At 45.0% G+C, this 21,172-nt stretch overlaps 3 protein-coding genes across 3 annotated transcripts in view; 2 read left to right on the forward strand and 1 right to left on the reverse strand.

Moving 5' to 3' along the window:
• lrpprc (leucine-rich pentatricopeptide repeat containing) overlaps positions 1-4,651 on the forward strand; it is an 88,576-nt gene extending 83,925 nt beyond the window's left edge. Inside the window, exons 37-38 of the mRNA XM_063191331.1 lie at positions 1,565-1,707; positions 4,257-4,651. Of these exons, the coding sequence (XP_063047401.1) occupies positions 1,565-1,707; positions 4,257-4,322 (209 nt within the window). The 3' untranslated portion in view covers positions 4,323-4,651. The remainder of the gene's footprint in view (positions 1-1,564; positions 1,708-4,256) is intronic.
• On the reverse strand, positions 4,650-17,149 carry abcg8 (ATP-binding cassette, sub-family G (WHITE), member 8). The gene is made up of 13 exons (XM_063191332.1): positions 16,943-17,149; positions 15,261-15,365; positions 14,846-14,993; positions 13,799-14,037; positions 12,792-12,924; positions 11,813-12,082; positions 11,103-11,286; positions 10,539-10,631; positions 9,839-10,038; positions 9,204-9,280; positions 7,003-7,270; positions 6,242-6,369; positions 4,650-5,414 (listed from the first exon to the last, which is right to left on the reverse strand). Exons 1-13 carry the CDS (start codon positions 17,012-17,014, stop codon positions 5,277-5,279), a joined length of 2,055 nt encoding a protein of 684 aa, XP_063047402.1. The 5' UTR covers positions 17,015-17,149; the 3' UTR covers positions 4,650-5,276.
• A 94-nt stretch (positions 17,150-17,243) lies between these two features.
• Positions 17,244-21,172, forward strand: part of abcg5 (ATP-binding cassette, sub-family G (WHITE), member 5) — a 22,120-nt gene continuing 18,191 nt past the window's right edge. The window contains exons 1-2 of the mRNA XM_063191333.1: positions 17,244-17,528; positions 18,314-18,435. Coding sequence (XP_063047403.1) covers positions 17,359-17,528; positions 18,314-18,435 — 292 coding nt within the window. The 5' untranslated portion in view covers positions 17,244-17,358. The remainder of the gene's footprint in view (positions 17,529-18,313; positions 18,436-21,172) is intronic.

The following is a 21,172-nucleotide window of genomic DNA, read 5'->3' on the forward strand; positions in this document are numbered from 1 at the left end:
AACTGATCACAAGGATGAATTGTGTGTTTTTTTGTTTTTGTTTTTTAAATACATTTTTTAATCTCTTTTCATCGTTTGTATGCAATCAATGCACATTACGGTTTGAGAAGAGGATCACCGAGTTAAAAAATGGGATTTTGTGACTTGGGATTGGGATTCTGTGTACTCATAGAGAGATGGCACTTTCAAATTGAGGTCTTGGAACTTTTGCTGTGTGCAGATTTTTATTTTTTTTTGCAATGGGGCACCTATGTCTCCACCCCTTCCGGCCGGCTTATGGGGCTGGCAACGCAAAAACTTTTGACTGGGCTGTAATGGACTGATCAAAGCTATTTTCCGATCCACCTCGCATTTCCCCGTCGATCACACATATGCTGTGCCTCAGAATTAATAACAACCAATGGTGTGCTTGTTGACTTCACTTGGCAAGCGATTTTTGAGTTGTGTGTGTGCAAAAATATACAATTATTTGGACTACACAACAGACGTCGCATGTCCGACGTGCAGCCACTTAAGCCGCGGTGCAGCGGTAGGGTTGGCTGTGCCTCGGTTCACGTCAGATATGCGAGGCGCACGTGTAGTCTCTAACACAGTTTTGCACAAAAGCTAAAATAACGTTTCTTGCGTGTCGAAAATGAGTGGTCTTACGACGCAAATCCAAACCTTTCAAATTCACTGTCACCATATGTGAAATTCGGAGCACATGGTGCCGCACACTCACAAGTTAAATAAACAGTTTTTTAAAAAACTGTTTATTTAACTTGTGAGTGTGCGGCACCTCTCTCCTTCTACAATTGTATTTTCTGGTTGCCAGCACCTCTGTTTCTGGTGTGCGTTTTGCACCTCCACTCATCAAATTCGGAGCACATGCCAAACGGGATGAGGATTTAGCTTGACTCGCTCCATTAACGCTCATTAAAAATTTTGAGAGCTCCAGCCCCATGGATCGGAAGTAGAAGGGCGTGACTTAGGTGCCCCATTCCATTGGCTTTACATGTGGCCTTGCCCTAAAATACGCAACGTTCAGTCTGGAATCGCTCGGTTGAGGTTGCTGAGGGCCTGTTGTGGTGATCTTGGCGGGGTCATCTTGTTTAATGTTTCTCAACATGGGCTCTATAGCCCCCCAGGGTGTATTGAGAAGGAGACAGCTGAGAGGGGGGTGCAGAGTTGCCATTGGGGAGGCATTAGTCCATTTCATTTTTTTAATGCTAAGGGGGGCATTGGCAGGCTTAGGGTGAGATCAAGGAGGCGTTGCAAGGCTTATGATGAGGTCAAGGGGGCGTTGATATGCTTATGATGAGCTCAAGAATGTGTTTGTTCAAAAAAGGTTGAGAGCCACTTGTCTAGTTTACTAGGTTACCTATTACATGGATTTCGTACCATGATGCTTGACTTAATACTCTATAATAATAATAATAATAATAATGATAATAATAATTATAAAATAATAATATAATAATAACATTTATTATATAATGTTTAAATAATATAATTATATAATACATATATTAATATATATTTTTAAATGATATTCCTCTCGTCTTCCCTCCTTCTCCACTCTCAGGTGTTGATAAGGACCTGGCGTCGGCGAAGGCTTTGTACGAGCAGGTCCAGAAGGAGGGTCTGGTGATGGACGAGCTGTTCATGAAGAGACTGGCCCTACTCTACACACAGTCCGGGGAGACAGTGCCCTTCCAGGAGCCCCCGGTAAAGGAGACACACACACACACACACACACACACACACACACACACACACACACACAGTGAGTGACTGGCCCTGCTCTAAACACAGGCCGGGGAGACGTTGCCCACACACACACACACCCTCCTAGTCCAACTTCTGGAGCGCAGGTGAATATGGTTGGCATCTGTAAATACTGTCGTCTCATTTACGAGCTCCTTATCCACAATCAGTGCCGCTCAAATAGTGAAGACGAGCAGGGCGATTATGGGAGTAGAGAAAAGAGTGTTTCGGTCGCTGACTTCTCACCCGGTAAAGGAAATGCACATGGCATTTGCCCCTCTCCCCTTGGCCCTCTCACTAGCTGTGTTTTCAACGTCATTGGAGCAGTGGCGGAACAATTGCACACAGGGCCCCAGGGCGCACCACCTATAGGGCCCCTCCATACAGCCTTCCATGGTCACAATAAGGCCCACAACACCAATATAGGAGGGCTCCGTGGCCCCTGGGCCAATGCCCTACTTGTCCCCCCTATAGCTCCGCCCCTGCATTGGAGTACTTTGTAGTAGAGAGACCTGTTGTACAAAGCCAATGGACTCCACACATCAGGAGCCGTTCACACCAAGAGGTGGTTGTGGTGTGCCCAAAAAAAAAATCTATTTGCCTCAAAGGCCTTGATGAGGATTTGTTTTTCATTGTTGGTGTTAAAAATATGTGACTAACTGTCCACCCTGTTAGCCTGATTATCATCGACTTTCCGATCTCGTGCCGAGCACCGAAGGTGTTGCGTCTTTAGCAGGGAGTAGCCTGGCTTAGGCCCTGTAGCCACCTGCTCCAAAACAGTCGTGGTGGTAAGGCAGGTGCCATGTTGAATTGGTCTTTGTCTTCAGTCTTTCTCTTATTCGGTTTCTCTCTCTCACCATCCTTATCTGTCTTTCTCTCTCTCTCTCTCTCTCTCTCTCTCTCTCTCTCTATCTCTCTCTCTCTGTCTCTCTCTCTCTCTCTCTCTCTCTCTCTCTCTCTCTCTCTCTGTACTGGCCAGCACCACATGTGACCTGCAATAGCCCCAGGTGTCACGGTGCCCCCAGCCATGCCAGTGCTTACCCTCCCCAATAGCCTTCCACTGCCCCCTCAGCCATACCCGCCCTCCCTTCAGCCATATCTGCCCTCGCTTCAGCCGTGCCCACCTACCCCTGACCTTGTTGCGTTGCCCATCCAGCAATACCTGCTGCACTTCTCAAATCATGCCAGCCCTCCTCCCCCAGCTCTTGGCCCTCCTCTGCCCATGGCCAGAGCCTTTGCTGCTGTGGTGCATAATTGACTAGCTGTCAAAGCTGAGCCTCTAGACATGATGCCTCATAATGCTGACAGGACAGGAGATGTGGGCTTAAAACATCAATACCAGTAGCCTAGCCTCCCCATCTTTCCTTCTCTAACTCACAAACACACACACGCACACAGGGCGCGCGCACACACACACACACACAAGCAAGCTCCCGTTAACACCTTTTGAAAGTTTTTAACGAGATAATTTGCTGCACCAATGGCAATCTGCTCTTGCCTCTCCCCAACCCACTCCCCAAAACAAATCTCTCTCTCTCTCTCCCTCTCACACTCTTACGTGCCGCTTTCTGCCTCGTTCCTTTCGTCTGCTTTCCATATACCTCGCCTCACCCCGCGCAGTGCAGTGCAGTGCAGTGCAGTGCAGCTCTACTCCACACCTCTCCGCTCTACGCCGCTCCGCTCTCCTCTCCTCCGCCAAGCGGCAGTACAAAGTGCCTCCTGAGAGCGTAGATAAGGGGGCCGACTTGAGGCCCGCCGCCCCGTTTCCCCATCTCCCCTACACGCCGCCGCCTATTTATCGACTTTAATTACAGCGTTAATAGGGGAATATACAATGCCCACGCTACGGTAATCTCCTGCAACCACTCACCTTCCACAACTGACGAGGAGGGGTGGGGTGAGCCGGACTGGGCTGGGCTGGAGTGAGAGTTGGAGGTGTGTGTGTTTGGAGGGAGGGTAGGAGGGTGGAGGTGTGTGTGTTGGAGGGGGTGAAAAATGAGAGAAGAGAGACAAAAGGCTCGTTTAATTAGCTGGACGTGAGGGAGAAGGGGAAGAAAGGCCCAAATCGGCCGGTTTTGTACGCGTGTGACGAAATCTGCAGGAGTGCGGTGGTGTTTAGAACACACACACACACACACACACACACACACACACACACACACACACACACACACAGAAGTTCGTCTGGTTTGGCTGATGAAAAATCAGACCGGTTACCAACAGAGGCTTGCACGACAGCAAGAGTCTTGAAGAAGTTCATTTTGCACGTGCGATTGTTTAACCAACGGGAGTAGGTTGGTGGTGTGGGCTTATTGTGGCGTTCCCCTAAGCCTCCAGCAGCATGCCACCTATTCATGCCCATCTCAATTATAGTCGGGTTCCTTTTATAGTGCAGTCGGCCACGTAACAAAACAATGGCCCCTAACTCTAAACTCCTGGTATACAGCAGGCTACTCCGTGGCTTTTCATTCTACAGTCTCTCACCCCCGTCTCCTGTTCTTTTTCCACAGGAGTCCTTCAAGTTCTACGCCAACAAGCTGAGAGAGCAAACTAAGACGGAGAGTACGGAGGAATGAGATCGCCGCCAAACACCCATCCATCCCTCCACCCATTCATCCTTCCTTCAACTCTTCCATCTTACCCCTCTATTCATCCCCCCATCCACCTTTCCTCTAGTGTCCTCTCGCTTCCCCTCATGTTGAATGCTTTTTTATATAAATGTGTGTGTGAAAAAAAAACGTGTAAAACTATGTTGTGATGTTAGACTTATTAGTCATGTGTCCAGGGAAGTTGATTTTTGATGAACATGATGTGTTACTGTTGATGACGATGACGATGATGACGACGATGATGACGATGATGATGTACAGAGGTATTTATGCTAATAAACAGACGACTGTAAATATTTGTTGTTGTTTCATTTTATTTTCTGTTTGTTTTTCAAGCGTTAATACATCATACATTCATTGACAAGCTCCAGCATGCAGTTCAGACACAAAAACCATTTGTAAAGAAAATGTAAACCTTTCTAATTGGTTAAAATTGGCGTCGTGTTAATCTCTACATACATACACTAATCTCTCAATACATTTATGTTCAAAATATCAGACTTTTGCACCAGCGCAAGACTTTCATACTCTGTTGTTTTAATACAAAGCCTCTTAAAGAGACTTGGTGGACCAACTGAACAGGCTTTATTTTTTTTCACACCCGTTTTTGTGGCATATCCATACATGGTTAAGCTTAGTAGACCAGCAACAATATACAAAAAGATTAAGCTATATACAAAAAGGGAAGATGAAAAACTTGGCACGAAAAGCTGTCGATTGATATCGACCATCATGGTGTACACACACTAATCCAAAATAGGCCCCACCAGCGCGAGAGAGAGAGAGAAAGAGAGAGGGGGGGGGATACAGAAATAATTGGTTCAGGCCTTGCCTGAAGACAAATGCAATACTCTGTTGCCATCCAGCGGCAAACCTTGGTACTGCAACGAAGTGTACAGCACCCTTCATCTCCTTGAGATCTCACCAGTCCTGACTTGACTTCTGCTTGATGAATTTGAGTGCCAGGTAGTAGAGCAGCATGAAGACGATGCAGACGGCCACCAGGACCATGTAGCAGGAGTAGAGGGGATACTGGTTCATGTGCATGGCCTCCACCACCTGCACCAGGGAATGGATACAGTGATTAGTGGCCTGTCTGCTGGCATTCAAGAGTTTGTTTTTTAAAAAGATTGTTTTGGTCTTTTACGACTCTATTTGACAGGACAGTTTGAGAGGTGGACAGGAAGCGAATGGGAGAGAGATGGAGAGGGTTCGGCAAATGACCTGGGCCGGGAATTGAACCCGGGTCGGCTGCATGGCAGACGAGTACCCCACCGGTTGTCATTCAAGATTTAACATTCAATACGTTTATTGGCATGTCCACTTATGCCTCTTTTCCACTGCCGGTTTTCTGGTAGGCCTATAGCTGCTCGACACAGCGCGACTCAGACGCCACTTTTTTGCTTTTCGATTGGGCACGACACAGCTCAATCGAAGTGCAAAAAGTGGCGGCCGAGACGCGCTGTGCTGAGCTGTCGGCCTACCAGAAAACCGGCAGTGGAAAAGAGGCAATAGTTGATAAGGATGTGCCACAAACAAATTCCTAACATTAAAAGTGATACCAAAGCTAAAGGAATAATTCTTTTAGGTTACTTTTTCCTGAGCCCGGCCAAGCTGTCGGTAGCCTTGACCACTCTTATGGGAGAAAATATTTTACTGCAGGTTGTTTTGCAGGATTGTGTGCCCAAAATACTACATACAGCATTAATGTACGTTATTTTTTGCAATAAGCAAACCGTACACGTCAGCTACTGCTACTGTGGTAAGAAACTGCTATAAAACCTTTTCATTAGAAGAAGCATTGACCTAGACACAGACACACCAATAGAATACTTGCTGATGGGCGAAAAACAAGATTCACGTTCACGTTTTCTGCTTTCACTTACGTGTATGCCGTCCACTGTGAAGGTGAAGTTGCCGATGCTGACGGGTATCCGCAGGCCTCTGAACTGCACCTGTAGCATCCCATCAAAACCCCAACGCATGAAGGAGACATGGGAGAACCACGAGGCCACTGGGGAGGACAAGCAGAATTATACTATTCATATTGAATTAATATTGATGTACTCAGTTTTGATTGTAACTGCAGAGTGCTCAGGCAAAACCCATCACTAACCTTAACCAATTTTCATGATAATTTTGTGGTTACGGATACAATCTTAAAGGCTTAAATTAAAGGCACTTTGTACATCACAAGCTAAAAGGACAGGGGGTAGACACCCTGTAACACCCTTTCTTTGCGCGTGCCTGAACACACACAACTGCTATAGGCGTGCACAGATGGGGACGAGGTGGTGCTATATCACCTGCCACTTTGCCCTACCAGACAATAAATGCCCTTTTGAAAGACAAGTCCCCTTTTTTCTTTAATTTTTCAGAATGAACTGTGGTCCATGTTGACATGATAATAAGAATGCTTGACGATTAATTACCGTAGTAGGATAATGTAATCTAATATATAATATAATGTAATATAATAATAATAATATTAATATATTATATAAATAATTAATTTATTAATATAAATAATAATAATAATATTGTTTATAGTCTAGGAGGGCACCCGAAATATCCACATGCCCCCGCCCCGCCCCCCTCTAGAGCACTTGCCTCCCAAAATGTTTGCGAACACCCCCCTACGACTCACTCAGCCACATGTTCTCCAGGCTGATGACGAACCCCCCCGTCAGATAGAAGACGGTGAAGCATGCGTTGCCCATGAAGGCGGAGGTCTGGAGCGTGGGCAGTGCCGCCGCCACGAACAGCGCCATGTTACGGCTGCAGTAGACCATCAGCCAGATCAGCAGGAAGTTGAGGAAGAAGCGGTCCGGCGCCTCGTTCATGCCCGACAGCCAGTAGATGGGCACGCCGTACACCAGCGTGAACACACAGTGCTCCGGCAGCTCCCCCAGGATCTACGGGAGGAGACCAAGTACATTTACACCGTTAGAGAAATACAATATATGATAGACAACCAGTAGACCCTGCACACCAGCTCACCCTAAAGCATGGATGTCAAACTCAGGCCCGTGGAGTCATTTTATTTGGCCCGCGAGATATGTGTATTACAGTTGGCCCACATAAACCATTAATGTATAGCGTGACAAGACTTGAACATGAAATTTGGTGTGTCACAGGAATATGAGTTAGCCCAGGCCAATGAAACGGCTCACACATGTGCAACACAATACAGTTTGTGCAGGCACATTTGAACTAACTCACCATATATGATGGGAAAGAGAAATTTAAAAATGAGTATTAAGGGCATGCACATACAATTTCGGTCCTTTTTTTTTCAATAGATATTGAGTTCGGCCCACGACTACGTTCCAGACTTTGATTTTGGACCTCAGTCAATTTGAGTTTTACACCCCTGATAAAAAAGGATAAGACATCTTATTCATTATCAGACAGTACATTACATTACATTTAGCTGACGCTTCTATCCAAACCAATGTACAGATATTACAGGGTATTGGTTACAGTCCCCGAAGCAGTGTGAGGTTAGGTGCCTTGCTAAAGAGCACTTCAGCCACGGTGAGAGGTGGGGTATGGTATGGGTGGGGATTTAACCTGCAACCCTGTTATCTAGAGTCCAACTCCCTAACCATAACACCACGACTGCCCCAGACAATATATCCAGCAATTGGACAAGTTAAGAAAAATACAGTTATTTACACCGGCTCCGGTATCGAGCCTGGCTCCCCAACATCACGGGACAGGGCACTAGCCCATTGACCCACGCTGCCCCCACATTTTGCACTGTTACTTTCACACTTAAGGAGATAATACAGTAGGCCTATACAAAAGACTACAGAGTGTTAATTCGACTCTTCCATAAGTGTTACGTACGCCTACAAAGTTAAATGTAACCACTCGTCTCTTGGCTGCATTTGGTCTTACTAGATTTTGTTATCATGAACATTTTCTGTGTAGGAGAATGTATGCAAGGTGCATTGATTTCAAAATATCCAAAATTCTGGTGCAGTGGCAGTGGTGTTGGAAACAGTCATGGCAAGCCTATGAAACACATTACCACAAGTGGATAATGTGGACTTAATGTGGACCATTGTAACTCTTTTATTGCAATGATCCAGTGAAATACATTAAAGAAATCAATCGATGAAACACATAATACAGTAAGTCAGTCAAGCAAGCAGGCGTGTGGGTTCGCATCCAAATTGCTCTGCAGTAATCGCCTCAGACCCGCGTGTCAGTATCTACGGCTCTGCCATGTGTGGAACTCTGCTGCCCTCTACAGGTTGACAATACAACTGCACCTTCCATCGCTTTCAACATCACATTCAATTGAACTGCAAATGAACTGACTGATCTAAGTGGGTCAAGCACTTGAAAAAGAAGAAAAACATAATCATTCATAGCGGAAATTTTAAACAGTTTAATTTTCAGTTTGTGTAAGTATGAGCCTTCTCGATAAAACATGAATAATTGAATGCAAATTTGATTTTGTTTGATCATGACCTTGACTGCAATGGTAATGAATGACTCTTGTAATTGCATTCCATTTTTCTGCCTTGATTTTGCTTTTGAACTAAATGCGGCATATGCATACAATATCCATACATAATGCACTCTATGCTAGGCAGAGACAAACGCTGTGTGCGAAATGCTGCACGTGTGCACTTCTGGCACAATGTTTCATTGCATAGGGCGCTCACGCTGAAAATTCAATGCAATGAAAGTCCAAACTTTCCATCGACACTGCGCACTGAAGACCTCAGTGCACTGTGTGCACTATGCACTAAATATCAGTGCACTGAGCCATTCGAGACGCAGTGAAAAGTGCCCATAGTAGCCCTTAGCCCTGGTCCCAGAGACGTTGGTTACCTTGGCAAAGAAGTAGGAGGTCACAGAGTACATGCCATCCTCCAGCTCATGGTAGAGCATGGCCCGCTCAGTATGGCCTACAGATGGGGACGCACAAACACAGGCATTGTTACAGACGGAACTAAGTGACATTCACAATTTAGATTTAGATTTTGTTGAGACATCAATAAAATATTTAGATGTAGATTTAAGAGATAAATTCTGGACGTAAACAAAGATGTGTTAGATTCAGGATCCAAAAGCAAGTTACTGTATGTTCAGAAGTTTCTGCTACTAAAGTCTGACTTTACAGGTGCACTTAGTGGAGGATGTTAAATAGGAGCGTAAGATTTGTAAAAAAATAATAATAATAATAATTATATATATATATATATATATATATATATATATATATATATATATAAGTTATAGGACATCACCCTTTGGGAATTAAAATCTAAAATCTCGGGAGTTGTTCATGTAGTCTAGCAAGCCAAGTGTGTGTGTGTGTGTGTGTGTGTGTCTGTGTCTGTCTGTGAGTGTGTGTGTGTGTGTGTGTGTGTGTGTGTGTGTGTGTGTGTGTGTGTGTGTGTGTGTGTGTGTGTGTGTGTGTGTGTGTGTGTGTGTGCGCGTGCACGTGTGTATTCAGTTCTCACATTTGGCTATGACGTCCAGCACCACAGCGAAGGGCGTGAGCGCTCCGATCATGTAGAGCAGCGCCACCATGTCCTGTACGGACAGCTTCGTAGGCCCCGCCCCGTAGTACAGGAAGCCAATCAGGAGGGACATGAGCAGGGCCTCCAGCCCGTGCACCAATAGCGTCACCAGGTCACGGTAGTCGTTGTACACCTGTCGCCTGGCAACACAGAGGAAGTGAAGAGGAGATGTGAAGGTGTTTGTCTGATCACATGGTCACCAGTGTTGCCAGATGTAGGATAATTATCGTATTTGTACCATAATGTTGTCCCCTGTACGATCAAAAAAACATGATGTCCGATAATTTCAGAGTTGTTTTAGAGTTCATTTAGATGCCTTGAAACACTTGGACTGCTCCACCTGGGCTTCTTAAGTAGAATGCGCAGCCCATCATTATATGCAACTTCATCGACTTTCAAATCTCTTTGAGACTTGGTCTGACCAAGAGCATAACAATCAACGTTTCCCAAACTGCATGGTTGATCCACCTCCTTAGGTTTGCTACTGGTTGACTGGTTTCCGACATGGTGGGTGGAGTTTCCAATTTTTCGGGAGATCAGAAACAATATTTACAATGCTCTTGGCCTGACTAGAAGCAACACAGGAAGTGTTGTGTCACTAGGAGGGTGTGGCCTGGCTAACACATAGGTGATTCCCTACCTGAAGAGGATGGTGAACTGATGCAGTCGCCCCGGTAACCGGTCTCTCCTCTTAGACATAGTGATGACCTCCTCCTTTGAACCTGGCAGAGAGCTGAGCCAATCAAAAGGGAGAAATCTGGTCAGGTGACATGGGCAGCTTCTTAATCATGCTCTAAAACCATCACATGCATTTTGTTCATAATAACTCAGAGTTCCAAACTAGAGGCACCTAAAGACAATAACCGACAATCCTTTTATAGTTGTTAAAATATACATGCCACCTTACTCTTGTGACTATGAAAAAATATTTATTTCAAATTTTGAGAAAAATGATTGATTTAAAACCAGTGCACATTCATATCATTATTCTGGTTTCATATTCATATTTGAACATGGATAGAGACTCCACCTCTGCCAGAGTGAAATTTACTCTATTTGACAGTATATCATAGCAAGGTCAACATATAGTATATGGTGTTACATGCTGTTACATACGTATGTTGTTAAACAAAATATGTTTAATATGGACCTTATTCATCAAAACAGGCACAGTAAAAATCAAGTGTAACCAAAGTGTGTTCACCTGGGGGTAGATGGAGTGGAGTTGTTAGTGGTGGAGGAGTTTATGCCAGTGGTCTCCTGGGTCTTCCACATGAAGTCATCGGTACCGCTCACCTTCTCCACAAACTGGGCCGCCAGAATCCGGGCCCGGTCCAGACACTCTGCCTCCTTCTCTACGCTGCGCCGGTCAATGCTGATCAGATCCACTATGGGTCCAGAATAGTACAAATGAGGGTGCGGTCAGGCCAACACAGCACCGTGCTGTTGCCCGTTCCCACTCCTAGGTAATCTCGAACCACAGTGAGCATTCGAGAACCAGAAAGTTGGGTTGCAATGTGAACCGAAAAATATATATTTTTCTCTGTGAACCATGACGACAATGTGGACGTCAGCAGGTTCATCCGAGTAAGAAAGGGTCACATACAGAAAAGTTTCAAGCCCGGTATGAATGCAAGAGGTTTGTAAGTAAGCGCTTTGGTTCCGAACATAACTGGTGTGGGAACGGGCACCGGCACTGTTATGGAAACAGTATGAGTGGACATGTGAGCAATAGAATAGTAGTACCGTAGAAACACTTTATTTATCATGAAGGAAATTAAACCCTTAGCACAGAGCCTCTGGTAAAACCTTATTGTACGCTCGTCAACGGGCCCATCTGCAGTAAGAGGCTATGTTGCGAAATCAGATGTACTGCGCTGAGAGGTGAGTGAATGTTGTTGTTTGCTGTCTCACCATAGTAGTCTGAGGGGTTGCAGTAGCGCGGGCAGGGGTGTCCCAGGGCCGTGAAGTAGGACACCATGTCCTGGGCCGGCCCGCAGTACACGGGAGAGCCGGCCGCCAGCAGCACCACCAGGTCAAACAGCTGGAAGATGTCCGAACGCGGCTGGTGGACCGAGAGCAGCACCAGCCGGTTCCCCTGGGCCAGCCGGGACAGCGTGATCACCAGGTTGTGGGCCGTGAAGCTGTCCAGACCCGATGTGGGCTCGTCCAGAATCAAGATACCTGAGGGGGCAGACAGGCAAATTGCCACTGTGTAGCTGTAGCACATTTCAAACACAGAGGCAATTCAGGTCAAGGTCAAGGTCAAGGTCAACGTAAACATTATCATCCTCCAGGGGGAAACTCAAGTGGTCAACATTTTACATCTCCGCAAGACATATAAACATATATGCAATAGACATTAGTAGACATCTAATACATTAGCCACATTCACTGTGATTACACACCAGGAGTGAAATTAAATTGATCAGTGGTACTAGCCTAGGTAATGCAAGCCTGACTAAGTCCAAACAGTACAATAATTGTGCAGGGGATGGAGAGGTGGGTGTAATGGAGGCACATATGATGGTGGGGGCGACAATGAATGGTCATTATAATTCATTCCTGCATACTATTAAGGAAGATACACTTTGTTAACACTTTGTCTTAAGTTGTGATGATTCAAATATAGCTTACAATAGTAAAAATATAGGCCATGCCACATGTTATATGCCATGTTACATGACTTATGTGTGATGTTGCAGTGAAGGTACATCAATTCAGAGCATCCAGACTATTTGCATGAAAGCATAACATCCTTGTTCATACTGTAAGTTGAATTTATTACATGGTTGTAAATGTGTGTACATCTGTATGAAATTCTGCATTGCATACATTTTCTTTGTTCACATAATCATATTTCCGAACATGGTTAAGAGCATCGGTGTCTTACCCGGGTTCCAAAGAAGCTGCACTGCAATGCTGACCCTCCTCCTCTCTCCCCCGGACACGCCCCTCACATAGTCATTTCCCACCCGCGTGTTCGCACACTGCCGCAGACGCAGCTCGGCTATGACATCATCAACCTGCGACACATGAGCAGACCAACTTGCGATCAGTTGCACTAGGGCTGGGCAATATGACGATATATATAGTTATCGTGAAATTAAAGTGTATATCGTGACCTTTCTCCTATATCGTTTATATCATGATAGTAATTTTGATCAATTTTGTACAATTGAATATCATTTAATTACATTTCATGTTGTCACAATACACACTATAAGTTAATGTAACTGTAAAAATAAGAATAAAACTATCCATTTTAAAGAAAGGTTGTTTTGCGACATGAAAAAATAAAGAGCAAATAAATAGAATAACTAAAAACGTATGCAATTGTGCTATATTGTGATATATATCGTTATCGTAATATAAAGTAATCCATATTCCCCCCCCACCCCCACCCCCTGTGCTTGGGGCCTCATGATGACATCACAAGAGTAGGACAGGGAATACTGGAAAGGAAATAAATAAGTAGGGGGGTACAGAGAGAGACAGGACATTAGTGAGGCTGAAAAATGACCAATGCCAGATTCAAAGCTAGGTCTCTCAAACAATTACCCATTAAGGCCCTTTAACCAATACAACACGAATCAGCACATATCATGCAAATAGGAATGGGGGGCTGGGGGGGGGGGGACACTGACAAAACCTAATGCATTTTTGTTAGTAACAATTATTAGTATAGCTAGTAGATCCTTAACAGACACGTCCTGCCCCTTGGACGTTGTAATAGTCACTGAAAAATCTCTACTAGTACTTCAATCACCACTATGACAGTGCACAGGGCCTTTAGTAATACATTACGACTTTGTCATTGCCATTCTGGTGTCGCTAATCTATAACAAGGGTAGTGTCTTAAGGGGTTTTTAATATAGTTATTGCACTATTTGTACTCACTCTCTGGTCGCGCTGCTTCTGTGAGTAGTGTGCGGGCAGCCGCAGTTTGGCGACGAAGGAGAGGGTCTCTCGGACGGTGAGGTGTGGCAGCAGCCGGTCGTCCTGCCGCACGTGGGCAATGTTCTTGCGCACCAGCGAGGCCGTGCACGGCACCCCGTTGATCAGCACCTGACCCGACGCCATGCTGCCGCCCTCGTCCCTGCAAGTGATGATGTCCAGCAGGGACGTCTTGCCACAGCCTGAGAAGGAGATTGGTAAGACGTTAATAACACACTTTTTTCTGAAATATATATTTTTAGGCTTTTTTCAAGCTTATTTTCATAGTGACAGTGAAGAGATGACAGGAAACGGTTGGGAGAGAGAGAGAGAGAGAGAGAGAGAGAGAGAGAGAGAGAGAGAGAGAGAGAGAGAGAGACAGCGAGAGAGAGATGGAAGGAGGTTCAGGAAAACGGCCAAGTCCTTGACGTAACAATTTGGTGCGCTAACGCTTCGATGGATATACCATCTTCCGAGTCCATTCATACTCTACCTTTAAGTGTGATGCAGTTGTACGAACACACTGACTGCAACAAGAACGACAACGGGGGCGGAAGTAATTGACTTTGTAACACAGGGACCTTGTGTTGCTTTTGTCTATTTTGTTGTGTTCACACAGTTACAGGGAGAGGTGTGAGTGTTCTACAGTGTATCATCCAAACTCATCAATTTCTGACTTGCTTTCACCAAACTGGAATTTATGCCCTTGGAGTCAAAATGTGACGTGCACCTCAAAGGCGCCCCCTTGTGGCAGCATAACTTCACTGAGGGTTAGGGTCACATAGTCAATAGTCAACATTCAACCTGGCAGGTACTATCAACATTAAAAAACGCAGTCTGGTCGATGGTAATCAGAAATGGACAAGTTCGGATAATACACTGTAGCCAACACACACTTACACCTGTGTCTCTGTTACTGTGTGAACACACCAAAAGAGACAAAAGCTACACTACGTCGCTGGACTGTTTTCATAGCATGAAATGGATGAGACTGTTGGCATGGTGACGTACCTGAGCTGCCGATGACGGCCAGCATCTGCCCGCTGTGCACCCGCAGGTTGAGGCCCTGGATGGCCACCTGCTTATCGCCCTGAATCTCCCACGGCAACTTGAACTCCGACAGCTTCTCATACCAGGGGATCTGGGCTGCAGTGTCCACCTGTCCACATCACAACACATACACACACACACACACAAACACACATATGAACACATACACACACACGCACACACACACATTACAACAAACAAACAAACACACACACTAACACACACACACACACACACACACTCACACACACTCACTCACGTCACACTGACTGTACCAACGCACACTCACGCACACTGAATGAGAGTCAATATGTACGTTTTAAGATATGTGTGATGCTCTACTGTATGGCGTCTAGATGTTTCTCATGTCATATACCTCATAGTGCAGATTGACTACTTCCAGCTTATTCTGCCCTCCGCTGTAGGTGAAGTACAGACTGCTGTCCTCTTCAGCAGACGAGAAGAGCCTGGTGTCATGGCCCTGTATAGCACACACGCATGCACATGCACGCGCCCACACACACACAAACACAAAAGCACGCACACTGTTAAAGGCAATACAGTTGCACACAGAGGCGTCCACAGACATTTTGGGGGGCAGGGGCTCGAAGGGGTGGAACTTGGGGAGCATGTGGAACTTTTGGCTCTTGGTAGGTGATCATGCCAACATGAAACACTGTACATTGTGACCAAAAAAACCATGCAAAAGGGGCATTTGTTTGTTCAGTAGGGCAAAGGGGCAGGTGCTTTAGCACCACTTCGTCCCTATCTGTGCGCACGCCTATGGTTGCTCATCTCCAATGCATACTCTCAGTGAAACAGCAGCATCTTGAAAGTAAGACGTAAGCCCTGAAGAAGATCACATATCCAACCGAAGCGAGTCGGCTTAATAGGTCCCAGTTACAATAATAAAGGCCTTTGAACTTTTCTTCTGAGGGCCTCTGACCTATCTCTTCTCTCACCTTCTTGAAAGTGTTCGGCCTGACCATAGAAACTCTGAATTATGTGATACATCAACCTGGATGCTGATATTAGCAATTCCACAGGCATATTTCTTATGTTACTTATACTTGGCCTAAAATGAATTTGAGTAACATTTCTAAATGTAACTCTTACAAGTACAAATATTTTAAGAGAAGTCTAGCAAGGTCATGGGCTCCTTTTGTTAGGAATTCAAATGATCAACTGAGGCCCTAGGCCGCCAAAAGCAGGTGAGGATGCCTTCAGGGATGTAAATATCTCCATGGCTACGCACTGTTATGGTGGCTGTGCTTTGTGTAAGCATATATAGGCCTATATATTATTTTTTTTAGATCATACTGGAAATTATTTTAAGATCTTGGTAGCGCGAAGTGACATCTCTTTGAAGTATCACAGCAGGGACAGTTTCACTAGAGCGCCATGGCTCAATCTTCATGCTTGAAGAACCGTTCACTGACAGCATTTGGTGGTACGCCATCAGCCAGGAAGCATCACTGGCAGCAAATGAGGGGCTATTTTTCTTCTGATACGAGAGACGGGAGCGGCTTTATACCCTCGGGTTTTTTTTATGTTCTCATTTGACATTTCAAATGTCACTCCGGTCATTATCGGTCATTATGACACACCGGCGAAAGTGCACTTAAGTCCGGGAGACTGCCGCTGCCTTTTCATTTCCCTCCCGCTGCGAAGGATGCACTTTCTGAATAAAATCTATCAAGCCTACGTTGATCTGCCCCCTGATTACTGGCTAATAAAAGCGATCATGTTGTAATCATGGTGCTTCAGCATGGTTAGCTGCCAATAGATAAGAGACTGAAATGCGCTTGGATCAGGGTCCATTCCTGTAGAAGTGCACATGGTCATTGGCATTGCATAATGGCCATTTAAAGCTAAAACTATGAATGCACGACGCTGCCTGGTCTGTATGTATTTAACGTGACATTAAAGTTTCCATCAAAGACTGTAAGGCCAGGCATCGACGTTTGTGAAACTGATTGCCGTGACTTTTACGCTGTTTACTTAGTCCAGTCTCATTTGTCTAGCTATGGTTAAGACAGGTGATGAGGATGAACTCACCGTTTTGAAAGCCGCTGGGGAGCTGCCATGGCCTTCTGAGTCTTTAACAAACACGCTGTCGCCATCCGCCATGGCGTTAACCTCTGCGTTTCCGTATCCACCGAGAGCGTAACGACATGGGGGTCCAGGGGGCCCTTTCGGCCTGGCGAGAAGGTCTCGTTGGTGACCGCAGAACGAGACTACTCCTGCTGCTTTCCCAATATCTACACTGAGGTAGAGCGCCAGTGTAGTCCCTGTCTTATAGACTACGGGGCAAAGGTGGCTTGATAAGAGCAAGTGCTTATGGTGCCAACTTCACTGCAGTGTGTCGCACTGTCGCTGTCCAGTCCAACAGTTCGTTTACAGGTGCCATGGGAGGTTGAAACTTACTCACAAATGTCTGTATATTCCTCAACAAGTCTAACGGAGAACAACACATGGCGGGTTCATATTCATTGCGAAGCAGCGCACCGGAGAGGGAGACCTCTTTCAAAGGCTCGTTCAAAGCCAGGTCGGAGAAAGCTGCCGGGATGAATAGCGCAGGTATCTCGGACGCACGACAACCCGCCTGCTGTTTGAGTGTGAGCAAGGTGTCCTATACGGTGAGGTAAGGACTTCAAGAATAGCCTATCCACGTATGTCTGTGAATAGAAAACGCACTGTCAAAACAAATACGGGCTGGATCAATATCTGAGAGACATTTGTGGGGAGAGGAATGTTTTGCCATGGAGGACAATGAACCCCGGTGAAGGTTGCCGCCTGTAATTCTCTGTAGTCTGCATGTGCTCTGAGATCAGGTCTTTTCAGTGGCTGCGATGGCTGCACTAAATCAAATAATTCTGACACACATCAGACAGTCACTCACTTAGTTGTAATTTCAGAATTCGTGCGTAAAAGTAGCGTTTTGAGGAAATACCTTTAGAATAGACCAAAACCTTGACATGTCAATGGGGCCTTTATTTATCAGATAAAGATATGAGCAATTGAGCACTTGGGCCAACTGATGTATTCATCGGTGCTTGTAAAGTAATAACAAACAAGGAAAGTGTATTTTTATTTTGACACATTTCATTTGAAATTAACATTATTGTTACTCAGGCATGCAGTGCATTTAAAAAGATAATGGCCCATTGATTTTAATATACAGTATGCCTATTCTGTATCATAATCTGTGGCTCCTAATCATATTTTAATGTTCTGGTTCATATGTCTTATGGTAACATAGTTTGTGATATTTGGGCTTTTTTATTGTGGCAAACCAGTAATTCACCTGTTGTTGCTGTGTGTGTGTGTGTGTGTGTGTGTGTGTGTGTGTGTGTGTGTGTGTGTGTGTGTGTGTGTGTGTGTGTGTGTGTGTGTGTGTGTGTGTGTGTGTGTGTGTGTGTGTGTCAGTGAGCGAGTGGGGCCATGGTGGGACCTGCCCTCCTATAGGAAGAAGTGGACCAGGCAGATCCTCAACGACGTCTCCTTTCACGTGGAGAGCGGACAGCTCATGGGCATACTGGGAAACTCAGGTGAAGCACACACACACACACACACACACACACACACACACACACACACACACACACACACACACACACACACACACACACACACACACACTCACACACTCTAACGACTAAAGACGTAAGACACACATGCTGTACACACATTCACACACACACACACACACACACACACACACACACACACACACACACACACACACACACACACACACACACACACACACACACACACACACTAAAGACTAAGGACACACATACTGTACACATACTGTTCAATGAGAATGAGAAAGCGCAAAACAATATAACCATAAACAGTGTTTTCTAAGTGGAATTTGGTTGGCAAATTGAAATGGTCTGTTTGTTGACTTGAATTTTGCACAAAACACATCAAGACATTGTGTAATACCGTATGATTGGTTGATCAATCAAAATGTTATACAAAGTATATCTGTCCAGTAGTCATTAGCTGATAAGATCAAAACATTGTCCAATTAATTCAGGGTAGCCCACACAGATTTATGATTCCCCTCTGTACACATCACGCGGTTTTATAGGTCAGTGAAGGCATTGCCCTTTTTTGCCACGTTTTATTGCTATTCCTGTTTATTATTGGTGGCACTTATTTATTGATGATTCCAAGAACATCACTGACGATGTGCCCAGTTACATCAGTAGATGTATTCCCACAGGGTGCAAGGAGGACAAAAGTATAGAGATGCATCGGATCCTGATTTTTAGGATCCCGGATATCCGGATACCGGATCCACTGCTTAAGATCCTGCCGGATCCGGAACCGGATACCGGATCCTACGAAAGGGTTGAAAACACATAGCCTACTCGCACACGTGGGCCCTTTTTATTACGTTGGCTCAAACTATTTTTTAGACTCATTGGCTTACTGCCACACTGCCTGCACTGGCCGCTTCCAAAGGGCTTTCACTCCATGCAGCAATTGGGGTTGTGAAAGACTGACTGAAAAACCTAGGCTTGAGATGCACCAGATCCTGATTTTTAGGTAACTGCCGGATACCGGATCCACTGCTTAAGATCCTGCCGGATCCGGATCCTGTGAAAAACCCTATTATCCTGCCGGATCCGGAACCGGATCTTGGATCCTGTGCATCACTACAAAAGTAGATACTACGTGAATTAGGGCTGCACGATTATAGCCAAAACTAGAAATGCATTCTCACAGAAAATGCTGGAAGCGGGCTTGCCTTTTGGGGCAGAGATGAAACAAAGTACTATTGAGAAAACAAAGCTAAAAGAAATCTTGGAAAAACTCCATCCACCCAGTCAGAAGTTATGGGCCAAACAATTCAGCCATCTTGGATTCAGCCATCTTGAAAGTGTTGTAGCTCTGCGTTTTGGGGATATACTAAATGGCATACATGGTATTTTAAGTTGGCTAAGGAACACTGCATATGATATAATTTTGAAAATCAACATGGCTTCGAGCGGGATTAGAACTCACAACCTCCATATCTGTAATCCAACCCCTTTGCCATTGATATTAAATGACATACAATACATGATATTTGATGTTGGCTAAGGAACACTGCATATGATATCATTTTGAAAATCAACATGGCTTCGACTGGGGTTCGAACCTCCAACCCCCATATCCCTAATTCAGCACATTTGCCATTCATACTAAATGACATACATGGCATTTTAAGTTGGCCAAGGAACACTGCATATGATATAATTTTGAAAATCAACATGGCTTTGACTGGGATTCGAACCCCCAACCTCCATATCTGTAATCCAGCACATTTGCCATGCATACTAAATGACATACATGGCATTTTAAGTTGGCCAAGGAACACTGCATATGATGTAATTTTGAAAATCAACATGGCTTTGACTGGGTTTCGAACCCCCAACCTCAATATCTGTAATTCAGCACATTTGCCATCCATACTAAATGATATACATGGCATTTTAAGTCGGCCAAGGAACGCTGCATATGATATCATTTAGAAAATCAACATGGCTTCGGGTGGGTTTCGAACCCTCAACCTCCATATCTCTAATGCAGCGGCATGCATTACCACTAAGCCAAGCAGCTAATTGTCATGCATAGTCCAGCAAGACTATTATTACATTGCATTGCAGAGCTGAACAATAGACTTCTAGAATGCTTGCTCGCACCTGCTCGTTAAGAATGGAATCTTGAGACAGTGACAGTTGAAATGGAACCCTTCACTGGCTGCACCTGTTGTGATTGACTGAAAGACAGTTAGTATTGAGCTCTAAACTGGGGAGAAAATGAGAATGAGTATTTGTCTTTACAACATCGTTGTAAAAAAACTAAAAGGAGTTGGCACGTGTCCTTTTCACAGATCGGAGTCATGCTTGTGATCTCTCTAACAGTCTTCGAATGAAGTTTATAGGTTAAATTTTTCAGGCACAAATGGACCTCCGTGTGGGACATGCGCTGATCTCTTGAAAAATGCACTTTTCGAAAGACTGGGATTCTCCATAGAGCCAGGCCTGTTTTTTTTACAAACCTGCCATTTAAAAAGTATTGGGAGTTGGGAGATGAAACTTTGACAATTTGGAGACATCCCATAGAGCTCGCTAACAACGCGTCAACTAAACTTCTAGGTGAAAGTGTTGATGTTTTATGACCGAAAAAGCCTCCTACACTCTAATCTCTAGAGTGGCGGAACTGTCGTTCATGAAGGTTCCACCATGGTTTTGAATGGGGACCCAGGCTTTCACTAAATCGCCAAAA

Source organism: Engraulis encrasicolus, chromosome 24 (genome assembly GCF_034702125.1).
Source record: "Engraulis encrasicolus isolate BLACKSEA-1 chromosome 24, IST_EnEncr_1.0, whole genome shotgun sequence".
NCBI classification, from domain to species: Eukaryota; Metazoa; Chordata; class Actinopteri; order Clupeiformes; family Engraulidae; genus Engraulis; species Engraulis encrasicolus.

Excerpts from the sequence above, each read along its gene's own strand:
- abcg8 (XM_063191332.1), bottom strand. The coding sequence starts at position 17,014 with ATGGCGGATGGCGACAGCGTGTTTGTTAAAGACTCAGAAGGCCATGGC. Across the intron at positions 14,994-15,260 it reads TAGTCAATCTGCACTATGAG|GTGGACACTGCAGCCCAGAT; the intron begins GTATATGACATG and ends TGATGTGGACAG. Across the intron at positions 12,083-12,791 it reads GCAGCTTCTTTGGAACCCGG|GTATCTTGATTCTGGACGAG; the intron begins GTAAGACACCGA and ends CTGCCCCCTCAG.